The following is a 17,665-nucleotide window of genomic DNA, read 5'->3' as shown; positions in this document are numbered from 1 at the left end:
TACACAAAAGATTTTGAAAAAAGTCCTTGTAGAGTTCAGAAAACGCCCTTTTGAAGGTTTTTAATGATTATAGAAAGGGGTGTTTCATGGCTTTATTTGTCTTAAGTACGTTTTCTCTTTCAAAGACAGATTCAGGCTGCAATTGATTAAAACAATTTCTCAAACAAAACATTTAGTACCACAGATTACCTCTTTATCTCACCTGACTGAGGAGGAAAAACAAGGGAAGGATCATGAGAATTCTTTTTTTTTTTGTGACACATTTTAACTTTGCTAATAGAAGAGTGAAGAGAAATCAGACATTATGTAAATAGGGACATTTATTGCATATTTACATTGTTTTAAGGGTGCAGTGTGCTAATCTATTGCTTTTCACCCAGGTCTGACATTCCTTCACATATTGCAAACTCAGACTACGTCTCACTAATAAGTGAAGAGTGTAAACAGCACAAAAAATGGGGTCACGCTTTTATTTTTTATTGACAGTTTAAGCAGATTTCATTGAGTGTTAAATAGGTGCACCTTTGCCAATCTAACAGAAGTAACGTTTGTCAGACATTAAATCTGAAAGTGCATTCTTTATGTGTGGGTGTGTTTGTGAAGTCTTTGATGTGCGCTTCCCCGACTGTAAATATGCTTGTGTCTGCATGTGCGTTCACAGGTCATCCGTTTCCCCATCAAAGGGGACCTCCACGTCCGCCTGGATGTGTGAGTTGTCATCGCTGCAGACCCAGCCGATGGGCGTGCGGTTGAAGGAGGGCCTTGAGCGGATGTCAGCCTGCAGGGTCGGGAGAGGCTCCTGCTCCTCGCTGGCAGTGTTTACCTCCGGGAGCTCGAAGGTCAGCATCTTGGATGCCTTCTCGAAACCACCGTATGGCAGTGCCGTCCTGGGAAGAAAATTAAAACCTGAATAGGTGCTAAGAGGTGTCTTTCTCTTTTTTGCAATGATATAGTTTATGGATACACAGAAATTCATTTAATATTGAAAAGAAATACAGACCAGCAAAGTTACAAAACATGTCCTGGGCTTCAAACTCGTTCATTTTTCTGGAAGTACCTGTTGAAGCTTTTGTACTGAGGCAGATCTGGATGAGTTTGGATGGGTCCTGGCATGCAAGGCTTCATGGAGGCTTTCAGCTCCTCATCAGTCATAGCTCGTTCCCATGGCGATACATAAGTGCGTACATATTCCTTCCTCCTCTTTGCCTTTTCTTCCTCCTCATTTACCGTCTCTTCCACCTCTGAGATGCAAATGTTGTAGAAATACCATTTGCTGCATGCAGTTGAAATAATTTAAATCATCTAAGTTATACATTTCCAAACATACTTTCTTCTTTTGGTTTCACTGGCTTTGGTGGAACTACTGGTGGGGACATCAGCAGATTCTGAAAGTTCTGCTGAAAGATAAAAACAACCCATACATTTTCATGACATTACAGCATATGCAATCAGGACATGTGGTTCATTAGATATTTGAACTCTCACCAGGTTCTCGTTGGTCACAATAAACCTCTCAACTCTCTGCTGCCTCATCCTGAACATCTTGGAGCCCTTGTTCTTCATCAGGGAAAGCTCCTCAAGCATCACATCCTTGGGCGTCTTGATTTTGGTGCCCAGGTCGAGCTCAGCAGCCTCATGATCCTGCTCATCCTCTGTCAGAATAAGGGCATTAAAAAAGGACAAACTTCTAATGAAACATACTAGAAATAAAATACGATTTGAAACATAATAATGTCTAAATTGCAAATATAGTCTTTGCTATAGCTGAAAAATGGCTAGTCCAAATGTTAAAGGCAAGTCTGCATGTCTAAACTGAATTTTGTGTCTAGATGGAAACATGTTTTATCCAAGAAAAACAAGAAAAAGTTATGACCACTGGCATCAAATCCAGGAATGCTTTTCCCTGTCTCATAAAAATGTTGAGCTTTTCAACCATATGCTTATTATATATGGAAACTGTTTTTATGGTAATCTCATAAAATATTAAAGCAATGCCTTGTATTTATAAAAGACCACTTAATCCCTTTTTTCCACTGACTCTTAAATTCATTAGAAATGATAAAACCTACTTTTTGATACTTTAACCCAGCAGTCCCCAACCACCAGGCCACGGACCGGTACCAGTCCGTCGGGCATTTGGTACCAGGCCGCACAGAAAAAAAGTATATATATATATATCATCATATATATCAAAGTCTGAGTGATGTTTTATTTTGAAAAATATAAAAAATGGCGTTATTCTCTCCTTATTACATCAGTCGGTGCAACTGTGCCTCTTGACACAGGTTAATTCAGTTCAAGACTCATCCTATCTATAACATCCTATCTTTGTGAAGCGGGATTTTCTGCGGTTACAGCGACCAAAACAAAGCTATGGAGCAGACTGGACATCAGGAGCACACTTTGTGTGTCATTGTCTCCGATTACGCCTAGATGGGACCGGCTTGTTGTTTTATTTTTATTCTGTTTGTATTTGATTTTATGCCAGTCGTATCATTTTACTTGATCGTATTTACCCCCAAACCCCCACCCACCCTCCGCCGCTCGGCCGGTCCGTGAAAATATTGTCTGACATATAGCGGTCCGTGGTGCAAAAAAGGTTGGGGACCGCTGCTTTAACCTATGAAGGATTTATGCTTTTATTTTGAAGTGTTTGTATGTGTCAGGGTTCTGGTTTTGGTTATTTGTATTTTGTTTTTTGGGTTTTTGCCTCAGTTAACTTATTAAATCTTCAAGACTCACCTCTGCCTCCTGATCTCTGCATTTGGGTCCTCAAACCCAACCGTAACAGTATATTTTATTCTCAAAGGTATTGTGGAGTATTTTTTAAGAGACCCTCCCTCTCCACTTAAAAAAAAAAAAAAAATGCCCCTGCAAGAGCATGCATGAGGCCATTTGACCTCATGCATGCCATGTTTAAAATGTGCTGTTCTCATAACTCATACAAGCTTACTGTGACTTTATAGCAAACTTATAGTTAACTGACCGTTTGGACAGAAGATCACTGCTTTTTGCTCCATTGGTCATGTAACTCCTCCTCCTTTTTTCGGTGCCTGCGCCATCTTTTATATTAGTCACCGCTGTCGAGTAGCAACAGCCTTTTGGCGACAGCGGGCAGCTGTGACTGCAAATCCAAGAATGCTTTGCGAGGAGAGCTCTCCGCATAAAGCATTCTGGGATATATCTGCCTCTACTGAGGCCTTTCTTTTCCTCTCATACACTTCATAGACACTTTTTCTCTTGAAAGTGCGCATGCGCAGAAAAAGATAGCTGACGGAACAAGCACAAATAACGGCATTATGTAAACATGTCACCAGAATGATTGACAATTGCTTGTTTTGATGATCCAGCCAGAAATAAAATATTCTCCTCTATACCTTTAAGGTGCGTTCACACTGAACCAGAATTAAGAATTTAGCCAGTTTTGTCTGCTTTTGGTTGCCTTGACATTCTCCTGGTCAGCAAAAGCATTTTACACTGCAGGCAAAGTGGCATGGTGGGCAAAGGCCTCCTACATCATGGAATCCGCTGATCGTGTGTTTAACCTCATCATGGCAACATGTATTTACAAAGGGACTGGCAGTGTTTTTTTTACTTTAGAAAGCCGAAATAAAAAGTTGTCTGCAATCCTAGGTTAACAAAAAACCCAGAGACGGAGCAAGAATGAGGAATAGGTCTGGATGACGGGCACTTTCTGCCAATCCAGGAGGAGATTAGAGGAGCCCCCGGAAAAATCAGTGCACTAAAGAATAAATAATACAGTAACCCCTCACTACTGACATCTTCCGGCAGTGAGATCACAGTGCGGTAAGCCTAGCGCCATTCTCCCAGCTTTACAAGCAAAATCAATGGGAGCTACTAGACACATCTGCAATCAACAACAATTATTTAAGATTTTGAGAGGACTTCATCATTGATATTCGTGAGAGCTATAGTTAAACTGACAATGCCCATGTGCATTGCAGTTGGATGTTGTAATACATCAGGTAAAAGTGAAAAACAATGAGTTATTTCACCTTTCCGATTTATGATTCACAATGGGTTCGTCATTGTATTGCCAACCTCAAGAAGGAGGATTTGCCATCGAACTTCTGGCCAGAGAAAAATCACATCATTAATCTGTTACTCTCTGCTTTGCATAGTGCACTGGTCACCACCATCATGGATAACAGCGTGTTGTGACAAAGACCAGATATAGCACTGGGACTTGCTCAACAGCCGATACCGCTGTTGAGCAAGCGAGGCGATGATCAAACATCACCAACGTTACCAAATTTGGGGCGTTCACCTCCCTACATTCATCACCGTCACCTTGCTTGGCTTTGGAACATTTTGCTTCACTCTGCTTTGCTTCTCTCCGGATCAGCTCTTCTACACAGAGATAACATAGGAATCCTTCACTCCAGCTGTGAAATTCACTTTCGATGTGAAGTAGCAGAATCTGAAGTCTATGCAGGTTTGTCCAACGTGATACTCCAATAAATAAAGGATGTAATTGTCAGGTGTGTTTTACCAAGAGGCTATACTTCACTTTACTTTTAGAAATACCCAGAGGTGTATAGTAACTAAGTACACTTACTTAATTACAGTATTTATGTATTTTTGGAGGATCTGTAGTTCACTGAATATTTTTTTCATTAAGAATTTTACTTTTATTTTTTATATTAAAGGCATAAAGTGTTACTTTAATTCTTTGATCAAAAATCTGGGACATTTTTAATCGCTACAGATTAAAATATGGTCAGATTATCATGAAACGGTTTGTTCATGTGGAATAGGAATGCAAACCGGAGAAGAGGAGCTGCAGAGGAAATTGGTTTCATCAAATTATTCCTCTATTGTTTTAACCAAAGTTAAATAGATGTTTTGCTTCTTTTTATGTAAACAAATACCAAGTACTTTTACTTTTGTAATTATTGTAAAAATGTCTAAGTACTTTTTCTCATCATAGACATTAAATTTGACCAAAGTTATTTTCTGATCATGTATTTGTTCTTTTGTTTATTGGTTTGAGTAGTTTATACAGCAACCTGAAGTGGAAACCTGTTGTGTGGTCTCCAAAGATGTCTGTTGAGGAATTTTAGGGGTCAGTAGGCCAAGTCAATATAGAACAAGTGTGCAGTAGGGGAATCTCAGGAAAGCTTTTCCTTTTTATTCATGGAGGGAATTACTCATAACACACAAGCCCTCTCCTCTGTGCTGCTGATGGAGAGGTGTGATGGATTTTACTGCTCCACAGAGCTCCTCATAAAAACATGCTCCTCATCCACCATGGATACACTTATATCACTCATAACACCTGGAGTTCGGCCATAAACCCCCCAGCCTCCCTCCTCCCAAAGCATACTCATCCATTAAGCTGAAAGTTGGCATTGCAGCGCTGCAGCAAGCTGTTAGTAGCACATCATAAATCAGGCTTGTGCAGGCTGTTGTGGGTTAAGTTTGTATGTATGAAAAAGAAATTCTGAGGATGCTGAGCAGAGCCAAGTCTCCCACAGGGATATTTATTAGTGCTGATTGAGAAGGACAAGAAACTATAGCTGACTGCTGCTGACCGAGAGGAAACTGGGCAGACGGAGAAGAGGTAGGACTGGACAGATGGACAGCATGTAGAACTGATAGAGTTATGTGATGGAAAAGGCAGCAGGATGATGGAGAGATGTGTTGGTATTAACTGAAGCAAAATAGGGGATAAGCAGGATTAGCTGCTGAATGACTGTTTGAAAACAAACTGGGAGAATACAGATGTGGCTGCAGATGGGATGGCAGAAGGCTGAGGACAGGAAAGAAACGACACATCAACAGGCAGATCACTCAATGAAAAGTGCGGAATGTTGATATATTACACAAACTACAGACATTGAGGTTAACCTGACCCTTAAGCATTGTTGCTGTTTATTTCACATCTATCACCAGTTTCACATCATTATAGGAGGGGAATGTAAATTGAACATCTCTTAAGTTTGAGCTTATTTAACCATGCTTTTACTCTGGACACTACATGTCATATTGCTGGAGCTCTTGTCACTGTCTTTTAAACTTTGCTTTCTTTTTGCAAGTCTTCCATAAAGGAAAACTTAATTGATTGTTTGAATAATAATTTTGGAAGTCCAAGGCTGTGATGGCCAAACCCATGGCCACACCTTAAGTCTGGACTATACATTCACCTTTATTTATTTAATCCATACACATACTTTAGTTTGCAATAAAACTTTATTCTTAGTTCAAATGCATGTGTTCTATTTGTAAGCGCACACATTTAGTTCACTGTATTTGTTTGCACTCATTCGTATGTCTTTCTGTTTTTGTCACTAATCTGTTTCTTACCTATGGTGCCTAGGAGTTTGGCCAGACAAAAGATGGCAGCCAGGGGTCGGATCTGCTAAATGCAGGAGGGGGAAATTGGACTGTTCCATCAGCTGCAGCTTAAATAGGGGAATTTGAATTTTCCTTACCTTTTTTTTTTTTTGCATCTTTCACTTAGGATTTGTTTGCAATTGGTGTGTTTTCATTTTTCTAAGATATAGATTAGTTGTTTTTGCCAAAACTAACTGTACTGCCAATGTTTTTAATTTGTGGTTGTTTGTTTAGTTTGAATTACCCCTATTGTGTTAATGGTCTGAAGAAATGAAACACAAGGGTATATATATATATATATATATATATATATATATATTTATGACTTGAACCCATGTATTTTTTGTAAGTTTCTTTTTTGGGTTAAAAATAAAAAAAATATATTTTTGTATTAATTCCTGTGACTCCTCATGCTTTTCATCACAAAGGCTTCCTCAGAGTTCCTCTCTGGTTAATGCACTCCATACTCCAATATTGGGTATACCATAGTGTCTCGATAGGTTTGCCGTTAGGCTCCCTTTTTGTTTTCACCTGATGTTAAATCAGAGCTCCTTTTAATGCTTAAAGGGTTGTTTATAGTTTTATAACCTAACTCTACTTTAGACTTCTCCACAACTCTAACAAGTCTGCTGCCTTCCTTGGTCTTCATGCTGATCTTCGTTCATTTACAACAGTTGCAGAGCATCTGGATTTATACTTATATTAAATTTCAAACAGGTGAATGCTTCTTAATACAGTAGCTTACTCAGCATTTTATGTATGGTATCCGAGTAAACAGATCCCTACCATTCATTCTTGCAGATTTGCATAAAACACATTAAAGTTTATGCACCGTATAACTAAGACGGGTCTTACAAGCTAAATTTAACTCGGATCCACATTGAAATAATAGCTCAGGGAGAAGAATACCCCCCAGTGAGTGCATCCATTTATCCATTAGCTAAACTACTTTTATCCTTTAGAGGGTGGAGCTGGAGCTGATCCCAGATGACACAGAGAGGCTGAGTACTCCTCACATAATTTGTTTGTCAATCACACATCTTTGTATATCTGAGCTATAATGTTGACACGTCAAAGCTGTTCTGACCACAATTGTATCATTTTACAAAAGCGAGCAAGCATCAGCTTAAAAAAACACAAAAATTCTGCTTCACAGCAGGTTTTACAGGAGAGATCTTTCCTAGGATTATCATGTATATGTCTCTAAAATACAAAAAAAAAATCTTTTTTTTATTGCTTTTTCCTTCAAACCGTTTTTAATTTTGTTTTTCCCCTTTTTTTTGGAAAAATAAACTTTGCATTTGGAGCATTTTAAGGCTGCCCAGCTTTAGTTTGAACAGATGGACCAACCAAGGGGACTGGCAGGAATTTCTGTAATAAACATTCAGTCTCTAAAGGATCCTTCCTGCAGTATTTGAAACTTCTGAGTCATTTTTTGGATGAAATACAGGAATAAACAGAGCCAATGTAGACAAATAAAGCAAAGAACAATAAGTATAAAGGGATATCAGCAAAAGGGACACATTTTAGAAGGGGTATGCTAAATTCAGTTTGGCAGAATGTTAAGTTTCTGCTGATAGTTTTGTAGCTTAATGTCATTCAGATGAAGGTGCATCTTGCACATATGCTCCCACTAATAACAGGAGGGTAATATAACTGTGTGCTATTTTGTATCGCCTGCTATGGTGACAGATTTGTGGCCCCTTCGCCATCCGATAACGACCCACAATCCTCCAGGAGACTCCACATGCATGTTGGGTATCCCGTTACCACTAGGAACAGGGGCGTGTTTCTGTGGGTGTGTGTATTTAATCATGGTTTCATACAACCACATGCAATGATTCACACTCACGCAGTTCTGTCTACAGCACGCTGACAGGGCAGACGGCAAACAAATGCAGAAGATTTGTTCTTTAGTCGAGCGTGTAATGAAGTCACAGCAGGTAAAAGAGAGTTTGACAGGAACACATTTAAGCTGCGGGTTTAGAGGCATGGCTGTTTGCTTAATGTGACTAACTCAGACTTTACCATTCTGGCTGATGTGGGAAAGGTCAGTGATGATCTTGCTGGCCTTCTTCCTCTTGTTAGAAGGGGCAGGGTTTGGAAGTGGCATAGCTAAATGACAGAGGAGAACAACATTGCTTTTATTCAACCACTTTTTCTTGTTTAGATCACATTTCAGGTGCATATCCAGAATTCAGAATATCAGCGAAAATGTTTGGGATACATGCAAAGTATTTTTTATTCTTTTATTTTTATTTGAATGATAATAGCTTACAGCTAAAAGATAAGGACAGCACATAGCTATTGCATTATTACTGACAACAGGGATTCAAAAAGTGGCCCTTTGGAAATTGCACAGTGGCTCTTTATAACTTTATTAAAAATTATAGAAAAATAAATAATATTTTTAAATGTGGAAATTATAAATAATAAATTTAGATCAGAGCATTTTTCTTTTTTTTTTTCATGGAAGATGACATTAAAGCCCCATTGTACTCTTCTATATATATAATTATATATATATTATATGTTTTGTTTTTTTTTATCAAAAAGATGCCCTTTTCAAAAGTTCCTTTAGAAATGTGCAGCTCTAACCTAGTTGTATCTAGCTGGACTGGGCAAAAATGGGTCATTTATAATGAAATAATGAAAACCTCTAACCTAAACATAAGAATCATGGGGAATACAACTGAGTTGATGGCTGTTCAGCAGAAAGTCCCCTTCTACAAGACGTAAACTGTTTTCTCTAAACCTGTAAATGGAACGTTGAGTAGAAGGAAAAGCTTTACAGCTTTACATGGCACTGGTCAATATGCTTTTATTAAGACACCTTTAAACCAGAGACATTAGAAGTGTTGTATTTGAAAACAAAAGGGAAAAAAGGTCTTGACTTTAGATCCATTTTATTTGGATGTTACAAGTGGTGGAGGTTTGACAGGAGGATCCAAATGCAGACTGAAGCTGACGTTGTTTATTGAAGATTTAATTAACCAAAAGTTCAACAAAAGCAAAGATCCAAAACATAAATCCACAAAAACTGAGCACCAGGAATATTCACAAGAACGGGGCAAAGAAATGACGAAAAACAAGCAAAGAGTGACTGAACAGGAGGAGAATACATGGGAGAGAGAAACAAAGACCAGGCTAATTAGTAGATTGGGAGCAGGTGTGCACAGAGGCAGGAAGGGAGCTAGGGATAAGGACACAAGAAGGCAAAGAAGAAATATCTAAGAACTCAAATACAATCAAAAATACCTAGAACACAAAAATGGAAATAAGACCAATGAAATCTCAGAGATAAAATTTGAAAAGAACCAAAACCATGACAGGTTGTCAACGTCCAAATCAGTAGGCAGAGAGAAGAGAAAGTAATGCTGATGTAACTGGACCTCAAGTAAGTTGAGGTCCAGTTTTAGGTTTCAGCAGTCAGCGCTGAGAAAAATGAATCCGTGTTGAAGTAAATGTAATATAATTCGATCTGTGAAATTAATAATAACATTTCAAGTTTGCATCTTTACACAAATATATTAATTATTGAAGTAAAAAAAGATACAATAGATTTTTTTTTGCAATAAGCTAATAAGCTACTGCATTTTATTCACTCTTTGAAAACACCAAATGCTACAACAACCAGAAGCCATTAGCATCTTCAAGCACCAACCGGACATGAAAAGATATCCTTGTGCTAACTTCACTGCTGCTTTTTATTTTTATTTTTTATCTAATAATCGGTTGTGCTTTCCTGTTTTTCTGTATTTTTCTGTATTAGTGTTGTTCTTATTCTCTCTGTGTGTTAGTTTCTAGCATTGAGAATCACCCCAAAGGCATTCCAGGCCAAATTTCTGGGAATGTCAAAACGATTCTTACGTTACATTAATTAATGTTGCTTTTTTAAAGCCTTTCTCCTTTTAAAAAATGCTTTTTGGAAGCCTAGCGGTTAGAGCATTGCGCTTAGGTACCAGAGGTTTTGAGTTCAAGTCCCAAACACTCTCACAGACTGCCACTCTGGCTCCCTGAGCAAGACCCTTAAACCCAGATTGCTCTCTGCTCCTCAAGGAGATATGCAGGTTATATGCAGAGAGTGAATTTCCAAATTGTGGGACAATAAAGGGATTTACATAGACACAGCACATTTGCTTATTTTTGGATGTGTTATTCACATTTGCATTTTCAAAAAGTTTCACAAAAGTGATCATTTCTGACGCGAGAAATGCTTTTTGCTTTAATATCACTCATATGCTGCAACCTTTTTCAACAACCTAGAAAAAAACACAAGGTTATTCCTTATGATGTTTTTTCATTATTAAGGTATGCTGTTCAGATAGAATTGAATAGTTTATGTTAGGAGGGTAAAATAGTGAATAGATTTGTTTTTTGTGCTCAGTCTGTTATAAATACAACACATCTCTCTTTCAGATGTAATTGAAAATATAAAAAAATATATCAAAACAAAAACTCATGTTTTTGTATATACTTGTATATAATAGAAATAAGTAATTTTTACTTCAAAAAGTCATTAAATGCCATTTTTATCAAGTTATCTTTTAGATCAAATGCAAAACCAAGTTGGTTATACTTGCTTATTTAATTAACTTTTTGTTGTTGTTGTTTGATCTACATAATAAAAAGTTGCTTTTACTTGCCAGTTTAATCTATTACATACAAAAAAAAACAAATGATTGTTCCCAATTGAGTTTTTGTTTATCTTGACAAAATATTACTTGACAAAAGCAACTTCACTTTACTTTGATATAACTTTTCAGGTAAGTACTCTAAACAAAGAATTTCACTTGATCAACATAAATAAATGATGCAAAAAGTCACCTACTTTTTTATGTAGATAGAACAGAAAGTTAGAACAGAACATCTGTATCAGTGGTTGGTTAATACAAGAAAATAAAGAGACTCACTCACTTTTATTATTCAATGGAGAGAAACTAACTGACCATAGAATTTAGACATAGATTAGAAAGCGGGTAAGAAGGAGGAAATTTAAGAAAATGAAATAACAGCCCAGTATCAAAATATCTGAACACCTTTGACCTACTGGTCATTGAACTATTTCACCTATAATATGAGCTCACCTGTAGATGTTTAACTGCAACCGCCTGCTTGTGTAAAGCGACTTGATTTGGCAAACAACCGGCGTGAATTGGTGAAAGAAAAGGAGGGGAAAACCAAACTGGACAAATAAGCAGCGCCTGCTATTGACACAAATCTATGAGGAGGACAGACGACTGAGAGGTAAATCAATGATGGGATCATGGCAAGAAGAAGCAGACTTTTTCTCTGCACTTTTTCTCACATTTTGTGCTCAAGCTGAGAAATTGAGAAACCCTACAAACAGCAACCTAAAGCCTGAAAGGAAGAGCCATCAAATAGAAACATATCGAGAATATGTACAATACAGCATTTAGTTTCCTATCTCTTTAACATATTTCTATAGAGTGAATATTATTGCATTTTATTTTCTTTAGTGTGTATTTATATATATATTTCCTCTAACTGATTATTTTAAAGGTTCTTATGTCATACTTTTTTTTTTTAACTCTTCCTAAGTCAACTACAATAATATCATATTAAACATTGCCTCTGGGACTATGGAGTATTCATTTGTTATATTAGTTGTATTTTCTAACCCAAAAGAACAACACTTGCCTTCAGTGCAATATGGGTGCAGCCCATTTTATGATACCACTGTGTTACTCCACATTTGATTATTAAACCAGATCATAGACCTCTTATTTTCCTTCCTTTCACTGTGCAGATCAGCTACTAAAAGAAAGTGAGCGTGTTGTTATGTAGGTAGGTATGCCAGATTCAAGGCCGGTGCTTCCTGGAGGGTAATCACTGCTCTATGTAGGTATATCTAGGCCACTTGTTTTTCAAGGACATGGAGGGGCAGTGGCTCAGAAAGCAGAATTCATGAGGATTTCACAGACATTCGTGAATCAGGCAAAATACCACTTTGATTTGCTCAACCTAGCTAAAAAACAAAAGTTCTAATATTTTTCCTTTTTTTTTATGATTTTAACCTATTTTTATTTTCAATAAAATTATGTTAGAGGTGCATGTTTAACCCATCCTACTGCTGAAACTAACTGATTTTCCTTTTATGTCCATATTGATAATAACAATATTGTAAAAGAAGCTTATGTGCTCATTTACTCTTAGCCTCATTTAAGGTCCTTCTCACTATTATATTTTTTCACTTTAGGAGCTCTCTTCAGCTTAAGCTATTTTTAACTTATTTACAGAAGCAACATTTTAAGAAACATTCTTAAATTCAAGAATTGTTAAGATTTTCTCAAATTACATCACTAGGAATTACTTTTAGTCTCAGGATTCCTTTTTGAAAACAAGCTCATATACTTAATTGACCTCTTTATTAGCTAAACCATCTATACAGGCTAGTATTTTCAATAGGAAACATAAGAGACACCAGGTCCATCAATGCAGTGTACATAACACTAATTTTATTTGCGATATATACAGTATTAGTTATTTCTTCTGAGAAGCAGAATTTTAGAGGTTTCCATCATCTGCAAAGCATAATTATGGAAGTTATCAGAAAAACAAACAATAAATCTGTTTAATATTTGGGATTTATGTGTAAGAGATTTAAGTAATGACTGTATGTTATTGTATCACAACATTTGATTATATTCAACATAATGATTATATTTATTAAATTGCTGTAATTGTTGATTTCAGCAATTTAATGGACAATTTCGGTTTTTCACTAAAACTAAACAGATTTGTATCTAAACTGAGCAAGTGTTTCATTACACCATGACCTCTAATAATGTTCCTTATGACTCTGGAAGATAAAGAAGCCCATAGCATCACTAATCCTTCATCATGCTTAGCAAAGACTATGTGGAGTCTTTTCCCTTTTTACGTCTGAAACCATTAATCGTGAATAATCGATTATTAAAATAATTGCAGCTAATTTAGTAGTTGATTAAGTGGAGACTATAGATTCTAAAACATGCCTTTAGCTGTCAAAGTAATCCACTTAGAGCAGTAATAACACCAAAATTGTAAAAAAAAAAAAATGTTTTAAAAACATTTTACTTTCACCTGGTTTAGTTCTGTGCTGTCCATTTCTAATTATTAATCAAATAAATCGACAGATTAATCAATTAGCAATATAATCGTTAGTTGCAGCCCTACCCCATTTCTTTGTTTTTCATAAATGCTGTTTGCAAATGCTTTACTTGCACAAGCTAATTCTAACAAGGTGCTTCAAAAACCTAATAATAAAGATTTTTTTAATCTTGCTTACTTTTACGTGAAAATGAATAATTCCTAATACAGTGGATGTTTCCAAAATAAGCTGGCCTATCTTGTAAGATTTAAAAGTTTTAAACAAATTTTATTTAGCGGGATTCAGGGCAAAATAGGTTTTTTAGATTTGAAGGTATTTGATCACTGGTTATTGGGTGGGGATAAGAATATTGTTAGAGAACTGGATACATTAAAAGATGATCTATGATGAAAGAGTTAAATGAGGAGAAGGAACCACTTCTTCCCCATGTTACTGCTCAATTATAAGTGGAAAAAAAATCCTAACTGCCATTACAGCAGCAGAATCCATCTTTAAATTACTTAAGATTAAATAAAATGGAAGGTTTTCCATGTTTCCACCGTTATTTTGCTTTTCTTTGATGATAAGCTCAAGTTGTTTAAGGCTTTCTATCACCCTAATCTTTTGCTCCTTCAGCAGATTATCAGATATGAGTCAGCTCAAAATATAAACATTAATTTTTGTCAGAGGGAACATGTTTTTAAAGAGGATATTAAATAAAACCTAAACAGGCAGCGGTATGAATAACCATGGACAGAAATACAGCACAAAAATGGTGAAATATTTTTATCAACTAATCAGAGTAATGTATAATATTTTCCATAACCAAAGGTGGGGAGAGTACTCAAATGTTGTACTTACGCAAAAGTAGCACTACTTATTATATTTTTACTCAAATAAAAAAGTAGTTGTAAAAAGTAGCCTAAAAAGAAATTACTCAAGAAAGAGTAAAACGGCATTTGGCAAAAACACCACTCAAGTACTGAGTAACTGTTTTACTCAATACTTATGATCATGAGAACTTAATATTTCTTCATTATACAATTTACAAAATCAATGGGTACAGTATGTAATAATAGGTAAAAATACAGTATATTGTTTACTGTTATATCACTCAACCTTCAAATGCCACGGGAGACTCAGCAGGTGGAAAATAACATTAGCTGATCAGCCTTGAGTATAAAAACAAAGAAATTGTGTCTCTTAATAGTGCGTATCTGTTTAGAACAAGCTTGGTTTCATTAGGTGAAGTAACTCTCAATGGATGGAGTAGCCAGAAATTACTTAAGTAAGAGTAGTGATACTTTATCATATTTTTATTCAAGTAAAAGTAAAAAATTCTCTGATGTAAAACTACTCCCTAAAGTATTTTTTCAAAAAGTTACTCAAGTAACTAATGTAATTGAGTAAATGTTACAAGTTACTACCCACTACCCACATATGGCAATAACTTAAAATGATGAGCTTCATTTCTTTATGTTGTTTAACCTTTGAACTTTGTCCGGTTTGAAGGATGACATGTCAAATGGATACCAAAAATAAGTAACATTAAGAATATTTGGGCAAATGTTTATTTGGTCTGTAAGGTATATTTCAGAAAATTTGACTGCCCAAGAAGATTCAAGAGATTTCAAAAAAATAATAAAGTTGTGCCTAAGTTGAGCCTCCGATTGAAATAGACTCAAGTTAGAGATTCAGAGGGTCCCTTAATCAGGGGAAGCTCACTTTAAACATGGCGTGCAACACCACATATGCCCCTGAGGGCATTAATTCCAGGTGGCAGCTCGCATCTCTTTTTGACTAACCGCTCAGATGGTGCTGAGGCAGTAAGTCGCTGTCAGTTGAACAGGTCGAAAGCAATTAGGTAAAGCTGGAGGTGAGTCCCAGCGCACAAGAAGACGCAGAAGGGCCCGTCTACCGGGAGGGAGTTAATGTAATTGCTTTTCATCCTCTGTAATTGAAGCTCATTTCCTAGCCGTGTACTCGGTCCTCTGTGAGCTATTTTTATGAGCCCATCTTCGAAAGCACACAAAAAAACACTCTTGGATTTTCCCTCAGGCGGATTCTCCCCTGTGATTATTATGGACCAACAGAGGAAGGATTGAAAACTGGAGATTACAGGTGGGGATTTTTTGGATGGTGGCAGTGCTGATACCGGCTACTGGAGCTGAACACGAGTGCCTGTGTGGGTCCAGTTACCCCCACCTCCAAGGAGAAGAGGCGCTCCTTTCCCCTTTACCCGGCCTGTTTTAGCTCCAGATAAATCTCCAGGGGACAGCTGGGGAGGAAGGCCATCAGTCAGCACATTCTCAGAAACATCCATCCGAGTGGACTAAAAACTCCACTGCAGAGGGCCACATTCCTCACCGACTGCAGGTTTCAGTACGACTAGGTGGAGGATCATAGGAGGGAAAGTCACCATCTAACTTCTAGCTAAAATTTGGTTTAAGTAATATGGTGAGAAGGTTAATAAAATATGTGATACAAGGTAAATCTGTTCGAATTATGCAAAATCATTTTTTCTTTCTGGCAGTTATTGTGGATTTTGACAGAATTTGGTTTATTGTTTCTCTTTTAAACACTTTAAAACTCTTCCAGTCACACTATTTCCAAACTCTACCACCTAGATCTCTCAGAAACATCAAAGAAATGCCAGATCATTTGATAATTTAGTGCCAGATAACAATTAAAGCAAATGTGGAAGGAATTAATGCTGTGAATTGTCATCAGTGCTGTCACACACTGGGTCTTACCTGGACGTCAGGTCTCTGCAGAAGGAGGATCCAGGTCCCGGATAGATAGGAATCTAGATTCCCAGATCTTGTATTGTACTGCCTGCCCTCTTCTTTGCTCTGCAGAGACTGAAACTCAATCAGCTGAGCTGTTCCTCTGCTTTGGACCAGGTCATGTTGGGGGGAGGTGTGGTGGGTGGGGTGTTTTCACTTGAAAGTTTGTTCAGATGAATTCAAATTTGCCATTTTATTTTTATGAATATGGGAAAAGGTATGAAGAATTTATTCCTTGTCTAAACTTTTCCATGTTTACGATCAAAGCAATAATCAAATTGTCTAAAATAACTTGAACTCTGATAATTTTATAATCTTCCAAACAGTGGAGAAACTAAGTATTATGCACATCAATAATTTATCTATTATTGTAATTTTCACTGTTAAAATCCCAATGTGCTTTACAGTCAAATAAATAAAACCAAAAATCGTCCAGCTATCCTTTTCTACTTATCTGAAAAAGTGAGAGGTTAATAGGTCAAAGACAAACACAGATATACCTCTCCCCAGCTACACCCTCCACCTCCTGTGAATGCAATGGGATCAGCCAAGAGGTTGATCCCATTGCATTCACATGAGAGAAAGGTTGAAGAATTAATTCTGGAATTCATCATCATCAGGTCACATCTGACACCTTTTGTTGTGAGGGAGAAGCAGCTTTACTCCAAGTTCTCCTTGCATGATTGAGCTCCTCACACTGCCTCTACGGCTGAACCAGGTTTCCCTACAAAGGAAGCACATTTCTTAGCCGTTTTTGAAATACAGTTGTTTTCCTCCAAACCTGTATCTCATGACCTTAAATGAGGGTTGGTATAGGAATGGACCAGAAATTAAGACGCTTAATTTTTGCTTAGCTTTTTTTTTCCTATGACAGCTCTACATTATTGTAAAGGCAGTCTAAATTTAACACCAATGCAAGATTGTTACCTGGATCCATTTCAGGAAAATCATTATATGATCAATTTAACATAATGGAGGATTTTAATCACCAGAGCTTAGTTTTCTGGGGTCTTGTCCAGTCAAAGACAGTTCCTGGTAAGACTATTCAAAACAGGATCCAGGATGATCACATCCACAGATGAGCTTCCTATGGACAATAAACTAAAGGGACATTTGTTGCTGCTCATGTGTGAAAATTTAAGGGATATGAATATTTAGCAAGGCAGATTACTCATTTTAAAACATTCAGCCAAACCCAAGGCTTACCTAAACATTAAAGGTATAGTTCGTGTTCTGTGTGAACGCACCTTAAAGGTGTAGAGGACGATCTTCTATTTCCAGGTGGATCATCATAATAAGTGGTCTTCCTAATTGTCAATCCTTCTGGTGATATTTTTTTTTTTTGTATTCAGCTTTTATTGTCATTACACTGTCACAAGTACAGAGCAACAAAATGAACTCTCCGCATTTAACCCATCCCACTGGGGTA

The 17,665-nt window shown here is 36.9% G+C and overlaps 1 protein-coding gene across 2 annotated transcripts; it reads right to left on the bottom strand.

Moving 5' to 3' along the window:
- Positions 1-294: 294 nt before the first annotated feature.
- Positions 295-16,332, bottom strand: LOC107089229 (myozenin-1-like). 2 transcript variants are annotated; one of them, XM_015381903.1, is made up of 6 exons: positions 16,204-16,332; positions 8,386-8,472; positions 1,486-1,652; positions 1,328-1,394; positions 1,058-1,241; positions 295-887 (listed from the first exon to the last, which is right to left on the bottom strand). In XM_015381903.1, exons 2-6 carry the CDS (start codon positions 8,468-8,470, stop codon positions 656-658), a joined length of 735 nt encoding a protein of 244 aa, XP_015237389.1. In that variant the 5' UTR covers positions 8,471-8,472; positions 16,204-16,332; the 3' UTR covers positions 295-655. The 2 variants fall into 2 exon arrangements, with proteins under 2 accessions (XP_015237389.1, XP_015237381.1); XM_015381895.1 differs by having other exon boundaries at positions 297-887; positions 1,328-1,397.
- Between the last annotated feature and the right edge of the window lie 1,333 nt (positions 16,333-17,665).

The sequence above is a fragment of the Cyprinodon variegatus genome, unplaced genomic scaffold, assembly GCF_000732505.1.
Source record: "Cyprinodon variegatus isolate N-32 unplaced genomic scaffold, C_variegatus-1.0 Scaffold12, whole genome shotgun sequence".
NCBI lineage: Eukaryota > Metazoa > Chordata > Actinopteri > Cyprinodontiformes > Cyprinodontidae > Cyprinodon > Cyprinodon variegatus.
The sequence above is the reverse complement of the archived record's forward strand: the minus strand, read 5'-3'. Positions and strand labels throughout refer to the sequence as shown.